General features: G+C 38.3%; 1 protein-coding gene across 8 annotated transcripts in view; it reads left to right on the top strand.

The window, feature by feature from the left end:
• Positions 1-27,149, top strand: part of fastkd1 (FAST kinase domains 1) — a 43,703-nt gene that overhangs the window by 16,101 nt on the left and 453 nt on the right. For 7 of the 8 annotated variants that reach the window (XM_041200731.1, XM_041200733.1, XM_041200737.1 and 4 more), the window contains 12 exons: positions 1,470-1,538; positions 6,316-6,441; positions 7,100-7,498; positions 7,959-8,069; positions 8,210-8,341; positions 10,916-11,402; positions 15,033-15,147; positions 16,818-16,946; positions 18,380-18,511; positions 19,668-19,781; positions 21,712-21,856; positions 24,287-24,401. In XM_041200731.1, coding sequence (XP_041056665.1) covers positions 1,470-1,538; positions 6,316-6,441; positions 7,100-7,498; positions 7,959-8,069; positions 8,210-8,341; positions 10,916-11,402; positions 15,033-15,147; positions 16,818-16,946; positions 18,380-18,511; positions 19,668-19,781; positions 21,712-21,856; positions 24,287-24,401 — 2,074 coding nt within the window. The remainder of the gene's footprint in view (positions 1-1,469; positions 1,539-6,315; positions 6,442-7,099; positions 7,499-7,958; positions 8,070-8,209; positions 8,342-10,915; positions 11,403-15,032; positions 15,148-16,817; positions 16,947-18,379; positions 18,512-19,667; positions 19,782-21,711; positions 21,857-24,286; positions 24,402-27,149) is intronic. The other variant, XM_041200736.1, reaches the window with a different exon arrangement.

The following is a 27,149-nucleotide window of genomic DNA, read 5'->3' on the forward strand; positions in this document are numbered from 1 at the left end:
AAATGCAATCACCTTTTTAAAGTGAAACTAAAACTCAATTTGATCTTAACACAGATACAGAAATACAAGTCAAACTTAAACTTTGAAGCTAAAACTCATTCCTAACACCTACCAATACAACTGACTGAAACCATCTCTATTTCCAAATAGATATATATTTTATTGCTGGGGAATATCAATTGGTTGTGTTGGTCAATGTGATTGTTAAAATCTTGTTCAAATGCTATCACGATTAATTAGAATTATGATTTGAACATATTCACAGATGTTTTCTGGTATAAAATTCCATCTCCTATAAAATTGCTATATTCTCACTTTTATGAGTGGAGCATGTAAAATGCTTGGTTTTTGAATGATTTTTATAATACTCAATGAATATCTCAAGACCAGTGGTTAGTTTAAAAAAAACATAGAGGATGAATATGAAATCTTATGAAATCTTAAGATGAAATGAAGCCTGTTAGGGGATGGTACATAATGCAAAAAAAGTGAAGTTTTCAAAAAGAACGCAAAAGTTTGAGAACAATTAAATTGCTTTGTTTTAGTTCACGATTCACTATAATAACTTGGAAGATAATCTGTGGCCAGCAGTGTTGGAGCACAAGATCCACAAGATAGAATGCTGAGCTTTAAGGAGCAGAACATACAGAAAATATGCAGAACCTGACTTAGATTATTGGAAGCAAGATTGAGATAACTAGTCTAAGTTTGTGATTCTAAATTGATCTTGACCCCCATTAGCATTAGGTCAAAAATCTTGTTCAGATTACTCAGGAATAAATAGAATGAGGGTAATGGAACTGCCACACTGGCTGAATAGTATTAGGCCGTTTTGAAGCTTTTCTGTATATGCTATTATGTAAAAGGATGAAAGTTTTTCAGTCATTATCAATAGACAGCCTTTGGAGCTTTTTTTGTGACAGACACATCTCTATCACTGCATCAGAATGTCTATCACAACATTAAAGTAAAAGTTGTTAACCAGAATACTGACAGAATACCCCACATACCTACCTATAAATTTGTATGAATAGAGTTACTTTTCGTTTTCCGATTGTAAAAACCAAAATGAAGTGCCCATAACAGTGAATTAGAAAAGCATGTTGAGACTGAAGCAGTGACAGCAGGACAATGTAGAATTGATCTGTAGTTGCAGGAAGTGAGCACACCAACCTAAGATTCTGATAAACATCAGAATCCATACTCCAAACCTGGACTATTGGTGAGCCATGTCAACCTTTTTTGAACTTGTTGTTTAAGAACATTAAAACATTTTTCAAAGCCAATAACACATGCATCTGCACACCATTAAATGGATAAGCATAGAAGTATAAACATTGCAGACATGGTTTGCAGTTTTAGAGAAAGCCTAAATATGTGCACACATTTGAACCTATTCATGTTAAATTAGCATTGCTTCAAGCATAATGGTCTTTATCTAACAATATACTCCTATATTTTACTAAAAGGTTGAATGTTGAACCTCATGATTCTATGGTGCAACAGCTTATGGTTGAAGCATGGGAGCGGATTGAAAGGTAAATACAGTAGATGTTATTCTCTTGATCTTTAATTTTAATAGTTTTTGACAAGTGATGTTCTTTGCATTTAGTCTCTTTTTTTTATGGTTTGATAATAGCATTTCACCTTGAAAATGCTGCAGTATTAACAGACCAAACCTATTGGGAAGTAATTGCACAAAAAAATGCAAGTGTGCAACAAAATGCTGACTTACTAAAGGATTATTACTTGACCTTGCAATTTCAACAGATATGACTAGAAATAATGTGCAGTTTCATCTTATGTTTGCATAGTTTCCTTTCAGATATTAGGCACTATATAAGGTACACCATGTGTAGAATAAATTTACAGTGGATACAACCAATAAATCATCTGAATTATTATGCTTAAAATATATGCCTCTTGTATATTGCAAGACCTGAGCTGCTTGGTATATTGCGTTCTCTGCTGCCCCCTCTGTTAGGAAGGTGTAAATAAAGTTAGTTCAATAAAGGCTGCCTGCAGTTGAGCATGTTAACCTTAGTGTGATACAAAACACCTTTTTCTTCGAACTGATTTTCTGCCCATTGGAGGCATGGATATTGATACTTGTGATCCAAATGGAACTTTGGGAATGTTAATTTATTTGAGCTGGATACTGGTAAACCTTCAGAAGCTTAACCTACACATGTTATTTGTTCATGGGACGTGGGTATTTCTGGCAAGACCAGCATGACACCTAATCTAGGCTGACATTCTATGGAAGTACTGATGTATTGATAGAAGAGCACTTTTGAATGAGACATTAAACTAAGGGCCATCTTAATTGGAGTTAAGAAGAGTGGGGAGATCTATCTGGTACCCTGGGCAATATTTATCCTTTAACCCAACATCACTGATGCAGATTATCTGGTCATCCCATTTGTGTTTGTGGAACCTCACTTTGTACAAATGGCTACCACATTTCCCTTCAAGACAACAGTGCCAATGCTTCAGAACTTTTCATTGATTGTAAAATGTTTTTTGACATTCTGAGACCACAGAGTCTTTCTTTTAACAACGTGAACCTGAAATGATGGGAAGAATTACAATAAAACAAATTAAAGTGTGTGAATAGCTCAGGAAATTGGAGGAGAGATTGTCACAGAATCCAGCAGCCTTAGAAGAATAAAGAAGGGACCAAGAGTAGTACAGATCATAAGAAATAGGAGTACGTTATTTGGCCCATTGAGCCTACTCTGTGATTAGATAAGATCATGCCTGATCTGTTAGGGCCTTAACTCAATTTTCCTGGCTGTTCTGAGATGGTCCTTCTATCTGTGGACTCGAGACTTGGTACTTGGTCAGTAGATAGACTGTAGGCGTACTCTGATATATGCTAAACATTTGATTTTAGCACTACATCTAAACGAATTAGAGGGTAATCCCCACCCCCCGCCGCCTCACGCTCTTCTCTCTCCCCCTGCCGCCTCACGCTCTTCCCTCTCCCCCCCCCGCCGCCTCACGCTCTTCTTTCTCCCCCCCCCGCCGCCTCATGCTCTTCTCTCTCCCCCCCCCGGCTGCCTCACGCTCTTCTCTCTTTCCCCCCCCGGCCGCCTCATGCTCTTCTCTCTCCCCCCCCCCCCCGGCCGCCTCACGCTCTTCTCTCTCCCCCCCCGGCCGCCTCACGCTCTTCTCTCTCCCCCCCCGGCCGCCTCACGCTCTTCTCTCTCCCCCCCCCGGCCGCCTCACGCTCTTCTCTCTCCCCCCCCGGCCGCCTCTCGCTCTTCTCTCTCCCCCCGCTGCCTCACGGTCTTCCCCCCCCCCCCCCCCCCCCCCCCCCCCCCCACCGCCTCACCTCATGCGCTCCCCCGCCCGACTTGATGTCAGTCATGTATTAGGGGATGACATCACCATCTCTATCATGCATTAGCATATTCTACCTGTTAACCCTGTCTATTTTTATATTTCTTGCTAATTTTCTCATACTCCAATTTTTCCTTCTTCATTATTTGTTTTAGTCATCCTTTGCTGGTTTCTAAAATTTTCCGGGTTATCACTAACCTTTGCACATCTTTCAATTTGATTCCTTAGTTAGCCATGGATGGTCTATCCTTTTATTGTTCTCATAGCATATTTCTTTTTCAATGGAATATATCTTAGAGTTCTGAAATATCTCCTTAAATGTCTGCCACTGCCTCTCTCCAGTCCTGCATTAACCTATTTTCCTATTCTGCTTTAGCCAGCTCTCTCCTCGTACCCTTGTAATTGCCTTCATTTAAGTTTTAAACACTAGTTTCAAATGCAAATCTCTCACCCTCAAACTGAATGTGAAATTCTGTCATATTATGATCACTCTTACCAGGAGGATCCTTTACTATAAAGTCATTAATTAATTCTGTCTGATTACACATTACCAGGTCTAAAATAGCCTGTTCCCTGGTTGGTTCCAGAATGTATTGTTCTAAGAAACTGTCCCGAATACACTATGAGCTCATCCTCCAGGCTACTTCTGCCAATTTGATTTGTCCAATTTATTTGAAGACTAAAATCTGCCATGAATTGCAGTTCCTTTCTTACAAACTTTATTAACTTAAAAAATCTATTTTAATAAATTTTTCCCCTATTTCTGTAAAAAGCTATTAAAGACTATCAAAAGACCAACGGTGAAGAAATCCAGACCCCACAGCATGAGACACAAAACAACCTCAATAGTAACACAGAAAGTGCTAGAAATACTCAGCAGATCAGGCGGCATCTGTAAAGAGAAAAACAAAGTTACCGTTTCAGTTCTGTGCCCTTTCATCAGAATTCAACTCCAGCTCTAATGAAAGGTAACGCACCTGAAACATTGTTTTTCTCTTTGCAGATGCTGCCTGGCCTGGTGGGTATTTCTAGCATTGTTTGCTTTTATTTCAGATTTCCAGCAGATTTTGTTTTGGTCAATGGCAACAAAACTAGGGTACAACAGTAGATGATATAATTGCATTGAAGAGCATTAATTTCAAATCTCTGTTCTGGGTTCAGCAACTTCCCTGAACCATTTTCCCCTGTAGTGTTACTAACATGTGTAAGAAAATTATGGAAGATACCAGGGGGAGTGAGGAAGGGAATTTGATGTTAAAACATAAAAATAAATTCTTAATTCCCTTTCATTGGTGGATGTTGATAATTTTCCCACCCTGACCAGAATGCATTGTTTTACATTTTTATCTAGATCTACCACAAATTTGCTGAAATATATTGTGAATTATTTTTAAAAAGGCAGACCGTTGCTAATGTACCAATGCACCCCACCATAGGGTGATAGCATAGGTTTGTGTTATTAAGAGAAGTGGATAAACTATTGGAAAAGAAAGCTGTAAATGATTTAGGAAAGTCCAGGAGATTAGAATTAAGTGGATGGTTCTTTCACAAAGTTTGCAATTGTGTGATAGGCTTAACTGTTTCTATACTATGAAATCTGAGAATATTTTCTATCTTTCCTTCAGGAATCAGGAATCATTGTATGTGCTTGGGAGAATGGAAAGTAACCAGTGTTAAAGTCAGCAAATATCATTTAAAAATCAGCAAAACCAAAATCCCACTTGTCAAGAAAAGAAAGCAGGCTATATTAATGCTGAGTGAGGGTAGGTGGCAGAATTAGATGACAGTGTTTCTTTAGAGAATTGGAGGGATAGGTTTGTCTGTCTCACCTGACCAGTGCACAGAGAAGAAAATGTGCTGATCCTGCCTAATTTGCCTTCCAAAATGGAATAATTTCTACTCCAGTAGTACAGAGAAAAATCTACTCTCTCCGCTGCTGGCTGATGCTATGAGGTCTTTGGATAAGTGAAAAGGCATGAATAAAATGTAATAGAAATATAAATTATAGAAAATTTGTGACGCATCTTGATCGTGTCAGAAATTTGCCCAACATGTTTGGTGCAATGTTTATTTTCAGGCCAAATTGCATCTCAGAAAGCAAGCCAAATCTGATTAGAAAAGAAGTGTATTACACAGTGTAGTGACTGGTAGGACATATGTTTTTGATGTTGATATAGGTACTACATAGAAACAGGTGTATGCCGTTTAGCCTTTGAGCCTGTTCAGCCACCATTCATTAAGATCATGGCTAATCTGTGACTTAACTCCATATACTTGCCTTTGCCCCTTTCCTTAACATATTTGGTTAATGACAACCTATCCACCTTGGATTTAAAATTGACCTAGCATCAACTGGCATTTGCAGAAAACAATTGTAGAAGTTTGGAACTTTGCATGTAGAAGTGTTTCCTAACTTCACTCTTGAAAAGTCTCGCTTTTTTTTAGGCTGTGTACCCTATTGGTAGACCCCCACCCCCAATCAGTGGGAATAGTTTCTTTGCCTAATCCGTTTTTTCTCCTTAACACCTTGAAAACTTCGATCAAACCACCCTATAATCTTCTAAATTTCAGGGAGTACGACACACATTTCTATAATCTCTCCTTGTAATTTATCCTTTGAAGCCCAGGTGGTATTTAGTAAATCTATGGTACACTCCCTCCAAAGCCAGTATATCCTTCCTAAGATGTGGTGCTCAGAACTGAATCCAGTACAGTAGGTGTGGTCTAATCAGGGCTTTGTGGTAGCAATGGCACAACTTCTATTCCCTTGAATTCTAGTGCTCTGGATATAAAGATCAGCATTCTATTAGCTATATTGATTATTGTGCTATTTAACACTGTTGCTCTGCCAGTTCATATTGCTGTGATCATAGGCAAAAGGGTAAATGAACACCTAACTCTACTGAATAAAATATTTACATTACTGTAGTATGGTTTTCTAGGCTATAAATGCCGTTTCTGTTATGACAGGTTTAGCATGGCTACATTATCCAAGTTTGCTGTATGTCTGACTGATCAGCATATGTACCATAGTCCACTAATGGGAGAAATCACTGATATTGTTAGCAGGAAAATGGAATCTATACAGGATGCAAGGTAATGTTAATAGGCAAGTAGCACCATTGTTGTTGTTTTATGGCTGCAGCACTTTGCGTCACTAATTTTGCATTGGTTTTAGGTTTGCTTACCTAACAGCAGGAAATGTACTTCAAAATAATTCATCGCATGTAAAGTGCATTAGAATGATCTTGAGAAACATAAGATGCTATATAAATGGAAATTTTCTTTTGAGATGCAAAGCAAAGAAGCTGTAGAACTTTGGGGGTTGTTGCCTTCATTGTATTTTGATAAAGCATTTTTTAAAAGTATATTTCTTGAATTTGATCATAAGGATTGATTATAATGTTAATTATAGATCATTTGGTGCTCTTGTACACTTAAGTGTTTTTTTTTATTCTAACTAAACATTTCTCATGTTTTGAATATGATCTTATAAAATAAATTTTTCATGATTAAACAGCAAAATGGTTTGATTTCAATAGAATAGTTTTTAAAAGGTGGTATAAAGTACTAGTCGTATTAATATTTATCTGTACAATCTCCTACTGGTATTTATTCAATCTGACATCAGTGAAATTAAATACGGTGGAATAGGAAAAATAGTTATAACCTTTGTTGCGACATTGAACATAAAGCAATGAATGATTCTGAAAGCATTAATTGTCATTGGTAATTATGTCTGTCTGTTGAATAGGATACTTTCATCATTAATGTTGAGCATTTCTGGTATGATCTCTGCACGCCTTCGAAATTGCCTGATAGAAAAGGCAGAATTTCTATTGAATACCAGAGATCCCTCTCAATTTAACAACTCACGCCGAATAGTACAATTTCTACGCAATATCAAGTTCAGTCATCGTCCCCTGTTGGAAAAATGCAACAAGATCTTTCTTCAAAACATAAAAAGTCTGGATGCTGATAATATAAGCATAATCCTTGGGATGTACCAATCTCTACATTTTAGCAATAGTGACTTTCGGCTAGCGGCTAAATGGAGACTTACTGAACTTTTGGATGCTCACATTGACCCTGCCAGTTTTGCCAGGCTGTTTGCAGCATTAGGACCTTTATCTGGACCGGTGGTTAGGGAAAGGTATGTTACTAACTTGTTGGCTATGGCATCTAAAGTAACTTCTGACCTCTTTCTTTCCTTATTCATTGTTAAAGAAAAATGTGAAGTTGTGCCTTTTTTAAAATTTCTATCGTTGTATGGTTTTAAAGCAATTCTTAAAAATCCTATAAATTGTTTTGAGATATTAATTTCACGATCTTCATCCATTTAAGAAATAATTAATTATATCCCACTAAGAATGATTGCAAGTCATTAATAATATAACCTTTCGCATTTTATATAGTTAAATGAAACAAATGATTTTAAAACCATCTCATTATACTAATTGCAAATACTGTAAACTGAATTTTGACCAGAAATATCGAACTACATACCTTTGTGTGATTATGTAAATCAAAGCTCATTAAAATATAATTAACAAATTAACTTGCAACAAACGTTTCTTCCTCCTTCCTCCTCACACCCTTACCCCATCGTATAGGCTTGAATCTGATACCTTGTTAATGGTTGAAGAGTTTAGCCCTTCACAAACATTAGCTGTAATAGAGACCATGGAAGAGATGGAATGCAGGAATATACAACTAATTCAGAAGTAAGTGTATGTTCTATTGCTGACAAGAAAATGTGCTCTAATGGTTGTAAGAAATATTTATCTTCCATGCTATGACTTAATAAATTTTTGTATTAGCCTTTGACCAGAAAATGCTTGTTTTTATCTCTCTCCTCGCTCAGAGTTGCATCAACTTTGTACAAACAATTGGATCTATACAAGCCAGTAGATATTGCAAGAATAACACAGGCATTGTTGTCACTTCGCTGTCAAAATCCAGAGTTATGTGCAGAACTGAGACGACTGTTAGTAAGGTAAAATTTATAGTGAGAAAACTGATCATAGCACAACGTTTCTGTAACAATATTTATCATGTTGCACTTTAATGTACCTTGGATATCAGACAAGTGTGATAGTAACTTGGAATTCTTCTGTGCAGTTTTCTTACAGAACATGCAAAACTGATTTTCTGTAAATTTTCTAATATTACTGCAATATAGAATTTAAGTTTATTGAAATATTGCTGGAAAAAGAGACGTTTTTTCAAAGCTATTCATTTTGCATTCATCAGGACAATTCGCAAGAATACTAAATGTAAAGGGAATGACAATTTTTACTGTGTGAGAAGAGAGTTGATTGGTTGGCAAGTGGACCCTGGTAGAGGCGTTGCCGTGGAGAATGCACCAGTTGATGGTGACTACAGTTAACTGCCAAGCATTGTTTGAAATTTAAACCAGGCAACTTGACTCTGATTGGTAAAGGCATTGCCCTGAAGAATGAATCAGTGAATGGCTGTCACTTATTTTGTTTAGCTGTAACAGGTGCAATGTGTGTACATGCTCTTTCTGTCTGCTGGCAAGGAGAGTATTGGAAGAGTTGAGTCTAAAGATAACAAAGGCTTGAATGAGGGTTTCAGCAGCATACGGAAGGATCAGAGAAGAGCAATGTTAGGGGAGTAGAGGCATTGGTGATGAAGAGGAAATGAGGGCTGAATCTCAGCTTGGGGGCAAATTGGATGCCAAGGTTGTGAAAGGTATGGTTCAGCCTCCATCAATGGCCAAGGAGGGGGGGGTAGAGTTGTTGGCTAAGCAACCCAATTTAAACCTGCAATGTATTGAAAGCGGTGACTAGCATGTGGACTGATTATTCCAGCTGTACCTATGATGGCACTGTTGCCTATTATTCTATAGTAAATGCTGGCACTGGTTCTGCTGCCCCTATGTACATTTTCTTGGAATCAATAATCACTTTGATCTGATTGTGACATTGATTAGATGCCCTGCATTCCCAGAGTTAAGAAACTGAGAATGGAGTTCTAGGAACATATGCATCTCTCAGTCCTATAGCTCCATTGGAAAGGAAAAAGAGTGGTCCTTGAATACCACTATGCTAATAAGTGAACACTTGTATCCATTAAAAAAGATGGTTATGTGTAAAGTGTATACAAAGTGGTCTTCAGCAATGCAGGCAGTGTTGCTACAATTATGGTCACCCCCAGATTCGATATAGAATAGTTTGCAGAAAAGCAAAATGCCTGTGGTTTTTAAAAAGGATATCATATCTGACCCAAACAACTGCAGGCCCATTAGTTTAATATCAGTACTGAATAAAGTAATTGAACCTATTCCGAGGGCCTACACAATAGCAGTAACTCAATAAGCAATCAAAATGGATTAAGAAGTGGATGACACTGATTAATGAGCCACTTCCACTTGCTTAAGCATATTACAGATAGTATAACTCATTAATGTAGTTTATTTGGACTTTCAGAAAGTCCTTTGACATGAAAATCACAATCTAGCACTGAACATGGAACTAGATAAGAAACTAATTTAAAAAAAACTGGGATATATCAAAACTGCTGGAGCGTTAATTGGATTTGGTGCTTTTAACGTTGAATGTTCTTAATCTAAATAAATGACTAAGAGTAACTAAGTTGGTCAAATTTAGCTATGACACTAAAGTAGAGACTAATAGAGGCGCAAGATACAGCCTAATAAAACTGACAGATCCTAGAAGGATATGCTGACAGGGTTAAAAGAAACGCTTGCATTTACATAGTGTCTTTCATGACCTCGGGATATTCTAAAGTCCTTTGCAGCCAATGAGGTACTTTTGAAATGTAGTCACTGTTGTAATGTTGGAAATGGGGCAGCATATTTGCACATAGCAAGCTTCCAAAACAGTAACATGATAATGACCATGTAATCTGTTTTTGTGATGTTGATTGAGGGATAAATATTGGCCAGGATACTGGGATAACTCGCCTGCTCTTCTTCGATATAGTGCCATGGGACCCTTTTGTGTTCACGGTTACATAGAGTAGGCTGGGCAGAGGCTTGTGTAGAGCATAAACATTGGCAGAGACCATTTGAACCAAATAGCCTATTTTTGATCTGTGCATTCTATGACTGAAGATGAATCTTGAATACTCTGGTTATTTTGCAAGATATCATGCTTTGGCCTTAACTTCAGTGGAAATTCAGATGCAAGGCAATACATTTAATATTTTCTTCCCTTCAGAACTACAATTTAGAGTTATTAAGCCACACAGGAAGTACAGTAATTATAGGTTAGTAATTGTATGTGCATCATATAAACTATTTTGTACATTGCATGGAGAACAATGCCTGTATACCACGCACTCTGGTTTGCTTTCATTCTCATTAGTATAAGTACATTGTTGAGCTCTTCATAAATATTCGAGAGCTATTTTGTTCTGAATTTGTAAACCTGAGTTGCAATTTATCCATATTTAGCTAAAGTGTGGTCTAAATCGTATATGGGTGCACAGTGGAAAGTTACCAACAGCTTTGTCACTTCTAAATACTTATTTTGTCATTTCTTTCCTCCCCTACCTGCCACCCCTTCATTCCCACCCACTTCAGTTATCTTCATCGCAGTGTTGTTCCCTGTGAGGTGTCCATGTTAACTCGGGTTCTCTCCCTCCTTCCTTCTCCACGAATTGACCACTTGATCCCTGCACGTATTGGTGCTGTTTTGCCCCAGTGTAATTTAAGTGACTTGAATGCATTGGCCATTGCCATCACCAAGTGGGTACGGAATGGCTCCTCATACCAACCCGGCACAGCAGAAATGCATATGAAGCTACTACAAAGACTAAATAAATGTGGTTTGGAGAGACTACAGAAGGCAGACCATATGGACCTGCTGATTGAAGAGCTAAAATACATTTCTGGAGAATGGTTTGAAGAAATCCTTGCTGAAGAAACAATGGCAACCTTTGAACGACTGATTGATCAGATGACTGGGTCCAATGTCCCAGAATTTGCACTATTTTTAACCAAAACAAATTGCCTGCATACTGGTCTGCTGGACCAAATAGCATCTGTCACACTTCAACATATCAGCAAGGTATGTAAAAGTTAGTACATTATAAAGGAGAAAAGCCTTATTGTTCTTCCCCTTTTGACCACCTTTATTTAAACCTGTAAATTATAATGCCATCTAAAGGTGAAGCTTTCAACTTAAAACAGATTAAAACAGGCTATGTGAATCAGCCACTTGTTACACAACCTGCCTGATTTTTGTTTTTCTTTCCATTGTTTTAAATTGAAAGGAGAATTACTGTCTGGGTATATTAACAGGGTGGCCTGTTTTATGCTTCCGATGAAGTTTAGAGTTCTAATACTGTTCTTTAACACTGCAATGACTTCTGCCATTTTTTACCTCCTCCTCCTTCCTCAAAGTTTTATAAATAGTGCGTTTATTTGCTAATCCTAACTCAACTATAGCCAATTTTCTATTTGAATCAGTAATCCTAATTCTCAATTTATTTTCACATACTGTATGATTTAATGATCACTTTTTCCCTTTTGCTTTGCAGGTCTTTTTTTTGGTGTTTTCACTATTTATTCTGTTTAGCCTCTTAACGTTTTTACTTTTCTTGCTGTCGAATTACATGGGCAGAATTTAGCCCTTGTCGAGTGGGCTCGGTGGGGGTGGGCGGGGGCGGCCGAGAAGCCAATTGCCACCTGCAATCGAGGCCGAAAGGCGATTTCATGTTGGCAGGCCAATTAAGGCCCGCACAGTGTGAAACGCGAGCAGCAGCATTTAGCACTGCCTATGCTGGCGGAGGACGGAGGGCAAATGGGGCGAGCGTGAACTTTATGCATGTGCACAAGTGCACGCTTCAGAATCTCCCTGAGGCACAGAGCTGCCTCAGGGAGGTGATGAATTTTCAAAAAAAAATAAAGAATTGAAAAATGTAATAAAACATGTCACTCATGTGACATGAGCAGGGACATGTTATTAATTAAATTGTAAAACTTTTATTTTTATTTGCTTTAGGAAACCACATCCCTCCAGTGGATGAGGTTTCCTAAAAAGTGCAAAGGCTGCTTGGCCTTTTGTCTGCCCACCAACCATAATGTTGGACGGGCAGCGAAAAATTTAAGTTAATAACCTTGTTAATGGCCTTAACAGGCCTTTTAATTGTTGGCGGGTGTGCTGCCGACTCCAGTGCGTGCCCACCAACTGAAATATCAAGCGACAGCGCATTGACGTCAGGATGCTCGCCTGACATCAACGCATGTCATTTTATACTCGAGTGGGTTGGGTGCGTGCCCGCTGAGTTAAAAATTTTGCCCCATGTGATTTACTGCCCTGCCAAGCTGCCAATTCTACCCTCTCTTGTTTTCCCTCATTCTTCTTGCCATACTAGTTTAAATATGCACCTCCCAACCCCAAACACACACACAAGCACATTTAGTTAAACTTTCTGGTCCTTGCTTTATTCTGACATAATCTGACTGTCAGTACAGCTAGCTTCTGCTCCAGAACTGACACTAATGCCTTAGTAGTCTGATTTTCCTTCTACACCCCTAGCCATATATTTACCTCCTTAATCTGGCTGCTGTTGTATTGGCTATTGTGTAGCACTGGTAGTGATCATGAAGCTATGAGCTAGAGGTTCTAGTTTTTTAATGCACTTCCTAACTGATGCAATCTTTTTGTTTTTGGACCTGCAACCCATTTTTCCCTGTGTTGGTTCCAATGTGAATCATGATTTCCAACTGGTCTTCCTGCAAGGACTTCTGCATGTGCTTTGTTATAGCTCTAACCCTGACCTTATGATACAAAAACTATTTGGTACCAAAGTTGTGGTTTCAAAAATGACTGCGAAAATTGATGTGCAGAAGTGCAAAAACTGACGTGCAGAAGAATAAACTAACACTGTTTCTGCACTCCACCTTTGATCACTCTTCTCCCTCCCTGCAACTATTCTTTTCATTGTGCCATGGCCTTCTCTTGAATTACTGTTTTTGTAACAATTTAATTGCTAAAACTGTGACCTCAGCCCCTGCACTACTTCCTATTTGTTTTCTACTTCAAATCCTTATCCTCTATATCTCTGTTAGCCTGTGAGGTGACCATCTCCTGGAACACGCTTCAAAAATCCCTTCCTCTATTTTGTGTAGATGACCAAGTGTTTCCTGTTGTGCCATGTAACTTTTGAACTTGAGTAAGTGTAGCCTGTAACACTTTTGCAATGGTGTTTGCACTAGATGTTCAAATCATGCAGAAACACATGCCAGCCAGGTTCACACACCTCAAAATACAGCTGTGCTTCCTTGTCGCTTTTTTGAATTTTTAATGTTACACAGAATATTTTTTAAAAATTGAGTTGCTATGATCTGGAATCCACTGCTTGAAAGCATGTTGGAGGCAGGTTCAGCAACTTTCAAAGCGAAATTGGATATAGACTTGGAAATATATGCACAGGCCTCAAGCACAGCAGATCAAATGTCCTCCAGTGCTGTATGATTCGATGGAACATTATGTGAGCTGTGCTGTAGTGTGCATATATACTGAGGACAATTAATATGCACCATCTACTGTTTGACATAAGTGCTAATTACAGTGAAAGAAAGTCACTTACCAGTCCTAGTCCTGTAGCTTCACACCAAATGGTCTTTCAGTGCTAAATCCTGAATTGGGCCAAAACTTCTACCAGAAGTAAAAAGTGAACTTTCTTTTTATATTGGTGAGTATATAAGGGAACAATCTGATAGGTTTGTTGAAGTATTGTGGAAAGAAAGCATGGGTCACTTATTTGCTTTCACCTCTGCGTTGGATAAATCCATATGCAAATTAAACATAAATAATTGCGTGCTGGAGTGAATTCTTAACATTTACCCACTCTCTTAAATTGTAGAAGAGGGATGTTAGATATTTTTTGACACTTGAGGGTTATTAGAATAAGAAGTGCTTGACCACGAGCAGCCATTTGAGGAAGAGTCTATATAACATTATTTAAGATGGCTGGATAACTATTTGAAAGGCAGAATATAAAACAATATGAAGAATGGGCATGGAGGTGGGACGAGAATAAAGTTGACAAGTCAGGACTGAGGACGATGTGCCAAAATGGTCTATTCCTATGCTGTAGTTCCTCTGATTCTACTCTGTAATTCCAAACTTTAATGAATGTGGTGCAGTATTCTTGAATTTGTACTAATTTTGCACACATTGTTTGAATACTTCTCTGCTTGACCAAATAGTTCCTAGGTATGCATATGAAGAATAGCCACAGCAGATGACCTATAACTTGGAATCACTTTTTAAGAAATGTCATACTCAAGATAAAATCAGAGAGGAAATGGATAGAGGTTACTACAAAACTTCATTTTGATTTAATCTCTTTTTTATGTTGGAGATTTCTTGGACGATGGAATGCAGCAGCAAATGTTTGTATTGAGTTATTTAAAAAGGAATTGGATTACTCTGAAAAAAAGATGAAATAATATGGGGAGAGGGAAATGGGAAGACAAAGTAATAGTAGTTCTGGATAATCTGATCTTGGTGAAATGTTCTAGAAACTATTTGCTTTCAATTACAATTCTTTAATTCTCCATAGACTAAGCCTAAAGCGCTTTTCATTTGAATAATGACTCCTGATAAGCAATTTATGGAACTATCTGTGGCTGAAATACTTTTGACAAGAATAATATGATGGTGACTTTATTTTTCTTAATAATTCAGATCCATTATTCCGCCATATATGCCACTCTGCTTCCATTCACTATCCTGAATTATGAACCTCCACAAGCTGAAGAGTTCTTTGAATCCTGTATACAGCATATCAGGCCTCATTTGAGTGAGTATTATGCTACACATCATGAGAATGCAGCATATAATGTCCACAGATATTTACTACTTAAGCCAATGAATTGCTTAACTTCTCATATTCAAACAGAATTATTCTTTATACATAAATGATTATGTGAACTTTGAAATCGCCTGTAAAGTTGAACACTACAGCAATTATTGTTATAGTATTGGATTTTTAAGTTACAGTATTTTGTTGAAAGCCAAACCTCTTTCTTGTGCTATTTCCTTTCTCTATTATTTTAAACAGCATATGGGGAATTGGAGTAGTAGTGGTGGCTTGAGAACACTGCCATATTGCAAAATGGTAGCAAGATTCTGAGTGCCAGGCCTAATTTCTGACGACTATTGACTTAACCCACCAGCTATGTACTACATTTAATGATGGACCTAACTTTGGACTGGGTTGGGAAGGCTGGAATAAAGATATATTAGGGCAACGAATCAGTAAACCAAGATCAATTTCGGAACTGTTGACTTTTTGAAACATTAAGATTGGTGACTTTGTTTGTTGATTTTTGTATTAAATCTATTTATTAATGTGGGGGTACAAGCTGTTTAATAATTTTGTATTTCCAATAAAATTGCCCAATTTGCATAATTAATTTTTATAACTACCTGTTCTCAGAAAACAACTATTTTTCATGCGCAGCTTTATGCTAATGATTATAGCAGGGATAGAGATTTGATTTCTCTCATTTTCCTGAGTTTTTACTTCCTTACACACTTAATGTAGGGAACAATAATACCTGCCACAGCTTTAAGGGACAAAGCATTTTGTAGAATTATTTTTGAATAGTGTGCTTCCAATTAGTATGGGTAGCAGCTGGGGAAGATGGTGACGCAGTGGTATTGTCACTGGACTAGTATTCCTGAGACCCAGTCTAATGCTCTGGCGAGACCCAGCTTCAAAACCCCAACACAGCCGATGGTGGAACTTGAAATCAATAAACCTCTGGAATTAAAAGTCTGATGATGACCATGGCCAAAATATTGCTGTCGGCGTATGGGGCAGGCCCGAATGCCGACGTGCAAAATGACGCGAGGTGACTTCGGGGCTGTGTCCCGACATCATCACGCGTCATCTCAATCTTTCGTTCGGTGGGCACAGGCCGGAGGCGCACCTGCCAAACTGCCAACGGCCTATTAAGGCCATTAAAGAAGAAATTATCCCTATTAACAACGCTACCTGTCCAACCTTAAGTTGGCGGGCAGGTAAGGAGTACAAGTGGCCTTCACGTTTTCCAGGAAACCTCATCCACGGGCGGGATGAGGTTTCCTGAAGGTTTAATGAAATAAGTGAATTAATTTTGCTAAGTTGACAAACATGTCCCAGCTATGTGACACTGCCACATAAAGATGTGTTGTAATACAAAAATACCAATAATGTCCAAGATTTTGAACATTAGTCTTGTTAAAACAATATTAATGACAGGAATACAAAATCACTTTTCTGTAATGTGTCTTTAGAAGTTTAACGCATTTCATATCTTTAATGTGCTGATGTAGATAGTTCAGTGATATAGAGGCTTTATTTTTGCCTACATTACAACAGTGATTACACTTCATAAGTACTTAATTAAGTATAAAGTGCCTTGGGACACCAAGAGATCTTGGAAAAGTGCTATATAAATGTAAGTCATTTTTTTCTTTACATAGATCTATGTGACCCTCATCTTCTGGTGCTATTTGGTTACTTGCTAGCTCTTGCAGGCTACTTTCCTGAAGATATAATTAAGACTATTTTTAGTGTGGATTTCCTAGCGAAGTTGGACTCGCAGTTGGATAGTAAGTTTCTTTTGTCATTTAAGTATTGGTACTTATAGATTATTAAAGGTACCTGTATTCATCCATCCTTACACGCCAATTGTTTTAGGGTCTGCAATTTTTCCACCCCTCCACCACCACCACCACAACCCCAACCCCCCAGCAATATAATTTCAGAAACAAAGAATAGCTGCCTTTGAACAAAACAGACATTTTGATTATTTTTTTTCCAAATGAGATTTAAAAATTAATTACATATTTCACACCAGAGCATTTTGGCACATGTGTGGTGGGACAGGCCTATGACTGGGTCCACTATAATTGTGGTGGGACATGCCTGAGATTGGGTCGATTATAATTGTGGTGGGACATGCCTGAGATTGGGTCGATTATAATTGTGGTGGGACAGGCCTGAGATTGGGTCTGTTATAATTCGGTGAGGGTGAATTTTTATTATCTCAAACTTTAGAGAAATGAAAGGCATGACCTTTGGGCATGAGTTCTCATTGCATAATACAGCATTGACTTATAATAAAGCAAACTTAATTCCTACTCTCAGTCTGGCCTATATGTGACTATGTGTTCGCATACCAACATAAGTTGACTCTTGACTCTGAAGTGGCCAAGTAAATTAAGCTGTATTTGAAGGCTTACCGTCATCATCTCAGGGATGGATGGGCAATTAATGCTGGCCTTTCCTGCAAGAACTACATCCTGGGAATAAGGAAAAAAATGTCAGACATAACCGAATTACTTTTTTGTGTTATCTTAATTTTACCCAGCAGCCAAAATCTCTTGTGCTTATCATTTTGTTTTTGAGCCAGCTTGCTAATTTTATAAGCATCGAGTGCTGGGGTACTACCTGGCACACTCAAATGTGTTTCATCTGCTGCAGTTTGCTTGCATTTAAATCTTCAGGCTAATGTCTTAAAGAAAATTTAGAATTCATTTAGCCCATGATGTACCACTGGATCAACTGATTAAGCCACTTAACAGCTGATGATGGTTTCCTTTGATACTGTTGGCTAATTTCCATTGTAATGATACAACATTTTGCCGCTTGGCCTAAATAGCCAAGTGGTTATGGTACTGGGTTTGTAACCCTAAGATCAAGAGTTCAAATCTCACAATGGCAAACTATGAAACAATGTAACTTCATCTGAAACAGATGGAAACGGGTTTGTACTCAAAAGAGTTACAACATTTTGCCTTGCTGCCCCTGAGTAATGGAGCGAAAAATTCCCACACCCGATTGTTATCTGTTAACTGCATCTGAGTCTGCATGTGGCCATTGTGTGAGGATTGCATCAGACTTAACCATAGACACGTAGCTTGCCATTCCCCGTGAAGAATATTCCTTAGTTAAAATGACACAGGGATTTTAGTAGAAAGGGAAAATTGGTGGAAAAAGAAAATGCTGTAATCTGTTATAATAACTTGGTTTCTAATTCTAGCATTGCCTGATGCTCTGAACATGCGAATCCGGTTACGTTTAATGGAGCTGAACAGAGCTGTTTGTTTGGAGTGCCCGGAATTCCAGACCCCTTGGTTTCACGACCGTTATTGCCAGCAGTTGCTAAATAAAGGTCAGTGATTGCTACTGTAAATAGAACTATATTTTTGAACTTTTCTTGCTCAGTTTTTGTTCTTCCTCCCTTTTAATGCTTGTTCACCTCGGCCTATGCTGCCAGCTAATAATTGCAGTCTTTTGATTCAATTGTGTTTGTCTGCATGAGCCAAATATCCAGTTGTTAGCCCAATACAAGAAACTTTGCCTCTGGGAAATATCCTTATTCCCACTTGTGCTGCAGAACAGGGCAAATTCAAAACAATGGCTGCCAAATTTTCTACACGTGTTCAATCAGCACAACTTGCAAGACTTAACTTGTGCTTTCTGATTTTCCAGTGCAAATTCAAGCCACAATTTGCTGGGAAAATAATTGAACTATGCCATAATGAGCATAACAGCAGCACAGCCTATGTTTGTTTCATAGCCAAAACACTGAGGATAGACACAGAAATGAACATCAGATTATCTAACAGGAAAACATTTAGGAGCAATGGTTCCATTCTGATAATGTGGGTAGGGATCACAGCTTTTGTGAAAAGAAGGTCTAGGTCTGCTTTAATACCATTGAGTTTGTACTTTATTATGGTTTAAGAAGGGGCCCTGTATGCCTAGAGTTGTCTTCTAAACTACATGTGATGTGAGCTTTGCCATTTTTCATTACAGGTTGCAATCCATGTTTAGCATACAAGCTCCATAAGTAGAATATTAAAACATCAGAGCAAGATTGGCTTCCAGAAGTTTTATTTTATTACATAAAAATTTCAGTGAAGTTCTCACATGTCAGTAAAATGTTGCCCTGGGGTGAAGATTGGGCTGAATATTTTGCTGATTTTTTTAAGCCTCCAGCACCATTTTGTAATCTTAAGTGGCTGTAGTAATCACACTTGAGTTGATTCAGCAAACTTGATCTCCATCGATTTTAATCGAGGGTGGAGTAATGATCATTTCTATTGTGAGGGAAAAGGTTAGTGTTAATAGGCAGTCACCTGCATAACCATGGGTGTCGTACGTTTGTGCCATCCTTTTGTTTTTTAGTCTTGTGTTTTCAATAAGTATTTTGAAACCTCATCTGGTTTGTTAAATTTATACTTTATTTATACCATGCATTCAAATACGCCGATTTCTGAGTGCAGGACATTACTATTTTGTAATACAAATTATTTATTTTAAAGGCAATGTTTCTGTCAGTCCGCTCCAGCAGCAGATCCAAGAAATATTGGGCCAGTTATTGGGAGGAAGCATCTATGCCAAAGCCTCTGTATTCACCCCATATTATTATTTCATAGGTATGTTATTTGACCTTTTGCAGCCTCCTTTAGTTATAATAATTGTATTCTGTCTTTTGGAGGAAAGGTAATTTAAATTTATTGTTGGATTAATTTTTGTTCTTGTTAATTCCAGTGATCTAATCCACCCTGACTAGTTTCTGGATTCAGTGGGTTCTTGAATTGTGTAAGAGTTCATTGGTTTTTGAGTACATTTTATTTTTTTATAAGACCTTTTAAGTTTGTAATTGGTCATTTTAGTAACTTGGCAGAGATTTCCTTTTTGGATCCAACAATAAGGTCTAAGACAGCAATACTTAAGATGACAATTTAGGTTAGTATTTTGATATTACAATGCTCCAATTTGGCCTGAATTTTGTAATAATTGATTGAATAAGGAAGACCGTTTAATTACCTATGATCTCCCTCATACTTTGAAATAAGTTCAACTTCCATTTACAAAACTGCCTCCTAGCTAGCTCTTGGGTGGTTTACCTTGTGCCGTGAAAGAATGTAGGAGCATAGAATCAAGAGTAAGCCATTCAGCTTATTGAGACTGTTCTGCTATTTAACGCGATCATGGCTGATATACACCTCAACTCTATTTTCTCACCATAGATCACATTCAGTCTTAAATTTCAATTAATATGGCATCCACAGCCTTCTGTGGAATGTGTTCCAGATTTCCACTATCCTTTTTTGTGGGGAAAATGATCCCACTCCTAAATACCCTGGCTCTAATTTCTGATTTATCCCTCTTGTTCTGATTCCCCCACAAGAGGAAAGGGTTTCTTGGAATGCACCCAATCAAACCCCTTTATTGTTTTTAAACAATAAAATTGGATCATTTCTCAACCTTCTAAACTCAAGGGGAATACAAGCCAAGCTTATGTAACCTGTTGTCATAATTTAATCCTTTAAACTATGGTATAATTCTGGTCAGTCTGTGTTGAACCCCTTCCAAGGCTAATACATCTTTCTGGTTTCAGTGTCCAAAACTGAATACAGTACTCCAGATGGAGTCTACTCAAGGCTTTGTACAACTGAAGCATCACTTTCTTGCTTTTGAATTCTACCACGCCACCCCCCACCCCTTGAGATAAATGCCAACGTTTCTTCATTCTTTCACTATAAGTCCAAGTTTGGCATCCTTTTGAGTCATAGGACAGAATTTTGCCCTTGGTGGGCGTGCGGGCCCCACCGGCTCAGCGGCGGACGGACAGCCGGGGCCTGCTGCCATTTTGAGTGGGCGGGCCATTTAAGGCCCACCCAGCGGCATCCCCGACGGGAAGCGCTATGCGCTTCCTGTGCAGGAGTGGGGAGGGATTCCCCAGCTGTCAAAGTGTGATCTTTCGCGCATGGACGCGAAAGAACACACTGCTCCCTGAGACAAAGTGCTGTCTCAGGGAGATTACTGACAGTCCGAAAAACTTTAAAAATAGAAAAATTAAAACGTTATTAACATGTCCCCCTCATGTGACAATGTCACACGAGATGGGACATGTTAATAAATATCACATAAAATGTATCAAAGTTTTTAAAAACAGACATGAAACCTCATCCCACCAGTGGATGAGGTTTCATGTATTATCAGAAGCCCGCTGGGGCTCCTGGCCTGCCCGCCAGCCTTAAGGTTGGACGGGCAGGTCTTTAATTATCTTAATTACTCTGTCAATGGCCTCAATTGGTCATTGACAGGTTGGCAGGCGGACAGCTGAGTTCGCTGTTTGCCCACCCTCCTAAAATTTTAAAGGGACCGGGATAACGTCGGGGGTTCCTCCTGATGTCATCCCGTTTCATTTTCCCGTTGGTGAGCGGACCCTGCCCCCAAATCGCTGACAGGAAAATTCAGGCTGTAGTCTTAACCTGGTCAAGAAGAAACTATTGTTGATGGTGATTTTCCCCCCCATCAAATATTTCTAGATTGAAATTGCTAAATTATTTCTTGCAGACTTTCAATGTATCCTTGACAAACACCAGAAACCTCTTCCTTATGTCGATCAAAGTACTATGCTACTTCCTAAAAATGGAAAAATGCTTTGGGAACCAGACAATGAATTTATTGGAGAGAAGCAGCTACTACCAGGAGAACAAAGGTTTGGGCAAAGACAGTTTGTGAGTTTTCTTAAATATATTCCTGAAGTAGTACTTCTCAAAATACCTGCAAAAAAAGGTCACCCGATAAAGGTACAATGAGCACTTTAAGATGTAGTTTTTCACAAGCTTGTAAATGCCTAATTAAAACTTTGATCGTAATTCATTTTCTATGTGCTCCTATCTAACCAATCAAACTAGTATGCTAGACAGAATTGTGTAACTTTATGTATGGCCATTCCTCCATAGCCTCTTGGAACTGGCAGTGCCGATTGTTTTTTTTTCTCTCTTTGCTTTGAAATAGAGTTCTTTGTTGCCACAAAGATCTTATCAAATGGTAGAGCAGGCTCAAAGGGCCAAATGACCTATTTCTGCTCCTCATTCGTACATTCATAAGACACTCCTTAAAACCTATCACATTGACCAAGCTTTTGATCAGCTGCCCTAATGGTGCTTTCCTTGGCTGGATGTAAATTTTTTTGTCTGATTACGCTCCTGTGGATTGACTTGGGATGTTTTACTATGATAATGGTGCTATATAAATACAAGTTGTGGTACACATCTCCTGCACGCACTAACCTTCCTTCCTTCCTTTATCTCACTTTCTTGGAAAACCTGAATGTCAATTTGTTGCATGTCCTTTTTTAAAATCAAGACTGTCTCTATATGTATATAAACGTAAAATAATGTGGGGAAAAGAAGTTATACATTTGTTGTAGCTTTAGTGGTGTTACAATTATACTCAATTCCTGAGAGTGTCCTATATTGACATACATCTTTTTTTATCTTTATTTTACATTTTAAACAAGAACAGTAAATAGCCTTTAATTATTACATGTTTAGTGTGTGCATCTGAATCACTGGTACCCATGAGACATCAATTAAAGAGAGAAATGAAGACAGATGAGTTAAACAAAAATTCGTAGTCATTTGGTATTTACATTTGAGATCTCAAAGTTATAAACCATACTTTAGATGTTCCCAACCCCAAGTTGTCAGGCACATACCCTGCCTCTCCCTCCCTGCTGACGGTTCCAGAAAACTATCAGTGAGTCAAATTCCACATTCCATCACCTGGTCTGCCAACTTTAGGTCCTTTTTCTGCAATGATGCCAGACCCAAGGATCCCTCCATACAGACAAACCCCAGCAATGCTGCCAAATTGCAAAATCCTCACCCAAATCAACCAGGTAGTATGGAACTCCAATCACGCACACTCCACAGGTAATAGGGGCAGCAGGCTCCCTTACCTGATGGACATGGTTTATAGTCACACAATTTTCACTGCCTCATGGTTCCTTTTCTATTTGTACAGTGGATGTTTCGTACTTGTCAGCTATGGCTCAGATGGTAGCGCACTCTCCCCTTGAGTCTTGAGGTTCTGGATTGAAGTCTCATTCCAAGACTTGAGCACAAAATTCAAGAACAGACCAGTGCAATATGAGGGAGTAATACATTGTCTGAGGTGTCTTTTTTCAAATGAGACATTAAACTGAGGTCCAGTCTGCCCCCTCGTGTGAACATAAGATCCCATACACTATTTTTGAAGAAAAGCAGGGGAGTTATTCCTGGCATCCTACCCAGTATTTATCCCTCAATCACCATCACAAAAGCAGATTACATGGTCATTATCATATTGCTGTTTGTGGGAGCTTACTGTGCACAAATTGGCTGCCATGCTTCCTACATTACAACTTCAAAAGCACTTCATTGGCTGTAATGCAGTTTGAGATGTCTGGTAGTCATGAGAGACATGATTATAAATGAAAGTCTTTGTATGTTTCTCATGTAGTGCTTATAAAAACATTACAGAAAAGGATAAATGAGTCTTCTGAGTTGTATTGATAATATAGATATTAATTTTAATAGGGAAAATCAATATTAATAAAGTGTGATTTATGCACTTAAATCATGAGTCATTATTCTTGAATACAGGTTTCTGCTGCTTAAACCCTGAACCTGAATAAGCGCACAAATTATGCATTGTTGGAATATCTTTAATAGATACTGTTAAGATTTTAAAGAGTATTTTTTCAGTTTCTGATTTGCAATTACTGGAGTTTCAAGGAAATTAATCTGCGTCAGTGTAGAATTTCAGTAAAATTTAATGGTGGCTGATCCAAGTATAATGCTTTTCATCAGTTTACTGCAAAATCTCTAACTGGGGTAAATGTATCTTCTACTAAATGAACCATGTAAGCATAGAAAAACTAAACCCCTTGCACGTGACCACCTGTCTGAAAGAGGGAATTCTTGTGGTCAGCAGTTGTGGTTTAAATTGGGATGTTGGGAATAGAGATAGTGTGGAAAAAGTAAACCATACATGCATATTTTGTTTTCTTTCATCACACTACAGAAAACTGAAATGGTAGCGGTAGCCTATGGTATTCTATTATGACTTAAAATAAACCAAGGTGTTGTCCTTCCTACAGGATTGCTATAGATTTTCTTGACTCTAAAGCTTTCTGCAAGAACTCTCATCACATTAGAGGAGAAACTGCTATGAAAAAGAGGCACTTGGAGATTTTGGGATACCATGTAGTACAGGTACATTGTCTCACAGAAATAGCAATGTTTTATTCTGCATGCTATCAAAATATGGCAAATACCTTAACTCAATAAGAAAAGCATTTAATATTATGATTGGCCTCGATTTGCCACCCATTTTACAACAGTTTCTGGATGAATAGGAACATGAAATGCTGCAGGGAGCTGGCCCATTGCCTCCCTAGACTCATCTGCCTTTTTCAGAATTTTCCACTAGAAATGACTGGATTCAAAATATGCTTTCTATGTTGTTGGTGAGCTTAGTAAAATTAAATAAGAATATATTATCTAGTGTACTTTTTATCCGTAATACGTGAGAGTTGTCAGCAATGTGCTGCATGCCATTATTAATGTAATGAAGTGGCCCTTAATATTTAAAAGACCACATTGCATGGCACATGATTGAGTGACTGCATCAGGCAAAGTGATATATAAAAGGATCACAGTATCTTTACATTGCAGAAGGAGGCTATTCGGCCCATCGAGTCTGCACTGGCTCTCTAAAAGAGCATCCAAACTAGTCCCACTCCCCTGCCTTAGCCCTGTAACCTTGTACATTCTCTCTCTTCAGGTAGAAATCCAATTCCCTTCTGAATACCTCTATCGAACCGGCCTCCATTACGCTTTCAGCAAGTTTGTTCCAGACTCCAGTCACCCTTAGGGTGGAAACATTTTTCCTCACATCACATCAACTCCTTTTTACAATTATTTTGAATCTGTGCCTCTAGTTCTTGATATTCTCTCGAGTGGGAACAGTTTCTCACTATTTACACTGTCCCATACCCCTCAGGATTTGAATACCACCATCAAGTCTCCTCTCAGCCTTCTTTTCTCCAGGGAAAAGAGTCCCAACCTCTCCAATCTATCCTCATAGCTACAGCTCTTCATCTTAGGAATTGTTCTTGTGAATCTCCTCTGTACTCTCTCCAATTCCTTCACATCCTTCCTCAAGTATGGCGCCCAGAAATGGACACAATACTCCAGATGAGGCCTAACTAGTGTCTTACAAAAGTTTAACATGACCTTCTTACTCTTGTATACAATGCCCCTATTAAAAAAACCTAAGATACTATATGCTTTATTAACTGCTCTCTCAACATGCCCTTCCATCTTCAATAACCTATGTACGTGTACACAAGGTCCCTCTATTCCTGCACCTCCTTTAGAGGCTCTCCCTTTATTTTATATTGTCTCACCATATTTTTCCTGCCAAAATGAATCACCTCACACTTCTCTGCATTGAACTTCATCTGCCATTTGTCTGCCCAATTCACAAACATGTCTATGTCCTTTTGAAGTTCAAGACTGTCTCCATCACAGTTGACAACATTTCCAATCTTTGTATCATCTGCAAATTTTGAAATCATGCCTGCACACCACAGTCTAGGTCATTAATATATATCAGGAACAACACTGATCCCTGGGGAACTGTACTACAAACCTTCCTCCAATCTTAAAAACAATAATTTATCACTACTTGCTCTTTCCTGTCACTCGGTCAATTTATTATCCAAGTGCCTACTTTCCCTTTTATTCCATGATCTAGAATTTTTTCTCAAGCCTGTTGTGTGGCACTGTATCAAATGCCTTTTGAAAATCCATATACATCGCATCAACAGCATTTCCCTTACAACTGTCTCTGTTACCTCCTCAAAAAATTCCAGCAAGTTAGTTAAACATGATTTTCCCTTAATGAATCCATGCTGGCTTTCCTTAATTACCCTGCACTTGCTTAAGTGACTATTGATTTTATCCCGCACTAGATTTTCCAGAAGTTTCCCTACTCTGAGGTCAAACTGACTGGTCTGTAGTTGCCACCTTTATCCTTGCACCCCTTTTTGAACAAGGGTGTAACATTCACAATTTCCAGTCCTCTGGCACCTCACCTGCATCGAAGGAAGAATGAAAGATTATCATCAGTGTCGCTGCAATTCCCACTTTCATTTCCCTCAGTATCCATGGACGCATCTCATCCGGTCCTGGTACCTTATCTATTTTAAGTAAAGGTGGCCTTTCCAACACCTTCTTCCCCTCAATTGTAAGTTCTTCTACTGTACCAGCTACCTCCTCTCCCATCTCTGCCTGGGTAGGATCCTCTTACTTTGTAAAGACAAGTGCAAAGTACTCTTTCAACACCTGCGCTATTTCTTCAGCCTCCACATGCAAGTTCCCTTTTTTGTCCGTAATCAGTCCTGTTTATTATTTTACTGGTCATTGGTGACCTGACAAGACCAAAATCTACCAGGAAAAATTAAAATCAAAATGCATCAGGTTAGAGTACTGAGACACAGGTGTGTCTGCATCAGCGCTAATCTGCAGGCTTCCTTCTGTACCACTGTGTACATTAGCCATTTCATTTCCCACATTTCTTTTTGTGGGCTGGCAATACGAGATGCTGCATTTTGGCTAGTTCTATGAACTTTTAAATTTTCTTTTACCATAATGGAGTCATCACAATTCTTGTCAAGAACTTTGACTTAGTTTCTATTTATTAAATTACCAAATTAATTAAATGCTTCTGATAGAGTATTCAGGTAATATTATTGCTTCACCAGTTATCACTGTAAAATGCTTTGTTCTTTTATTACTTTGTTTTTATATTTAAAATCTGAAACATAGCTTAGCCAATAAATGATAAAAATAAAATTGGCATCAATACTTTGCAACCTAAAAGCATTCTTTCATCTTTTTATTAGCATTGGCCCAGTCTGTAGTTTTATTTCTTGCAATGCAACTTGGCAATAAAAT

The sequence above is a fragment of the Carcharodon carcharias genome, chromosome 12, assembly GCF_017639515.1.
Source record: "Carcharodon carcharias isolate sCarCar2 chromosome 12, sCarCar2.pri, whole genome shotgun sequence".
Lineage (NCBI taxonomy): Eukaryota > Metazoa > Chordata > Chondrichthyes > Lamniformes > Lamnidae > Carcharodon > Carcharodon carcharias.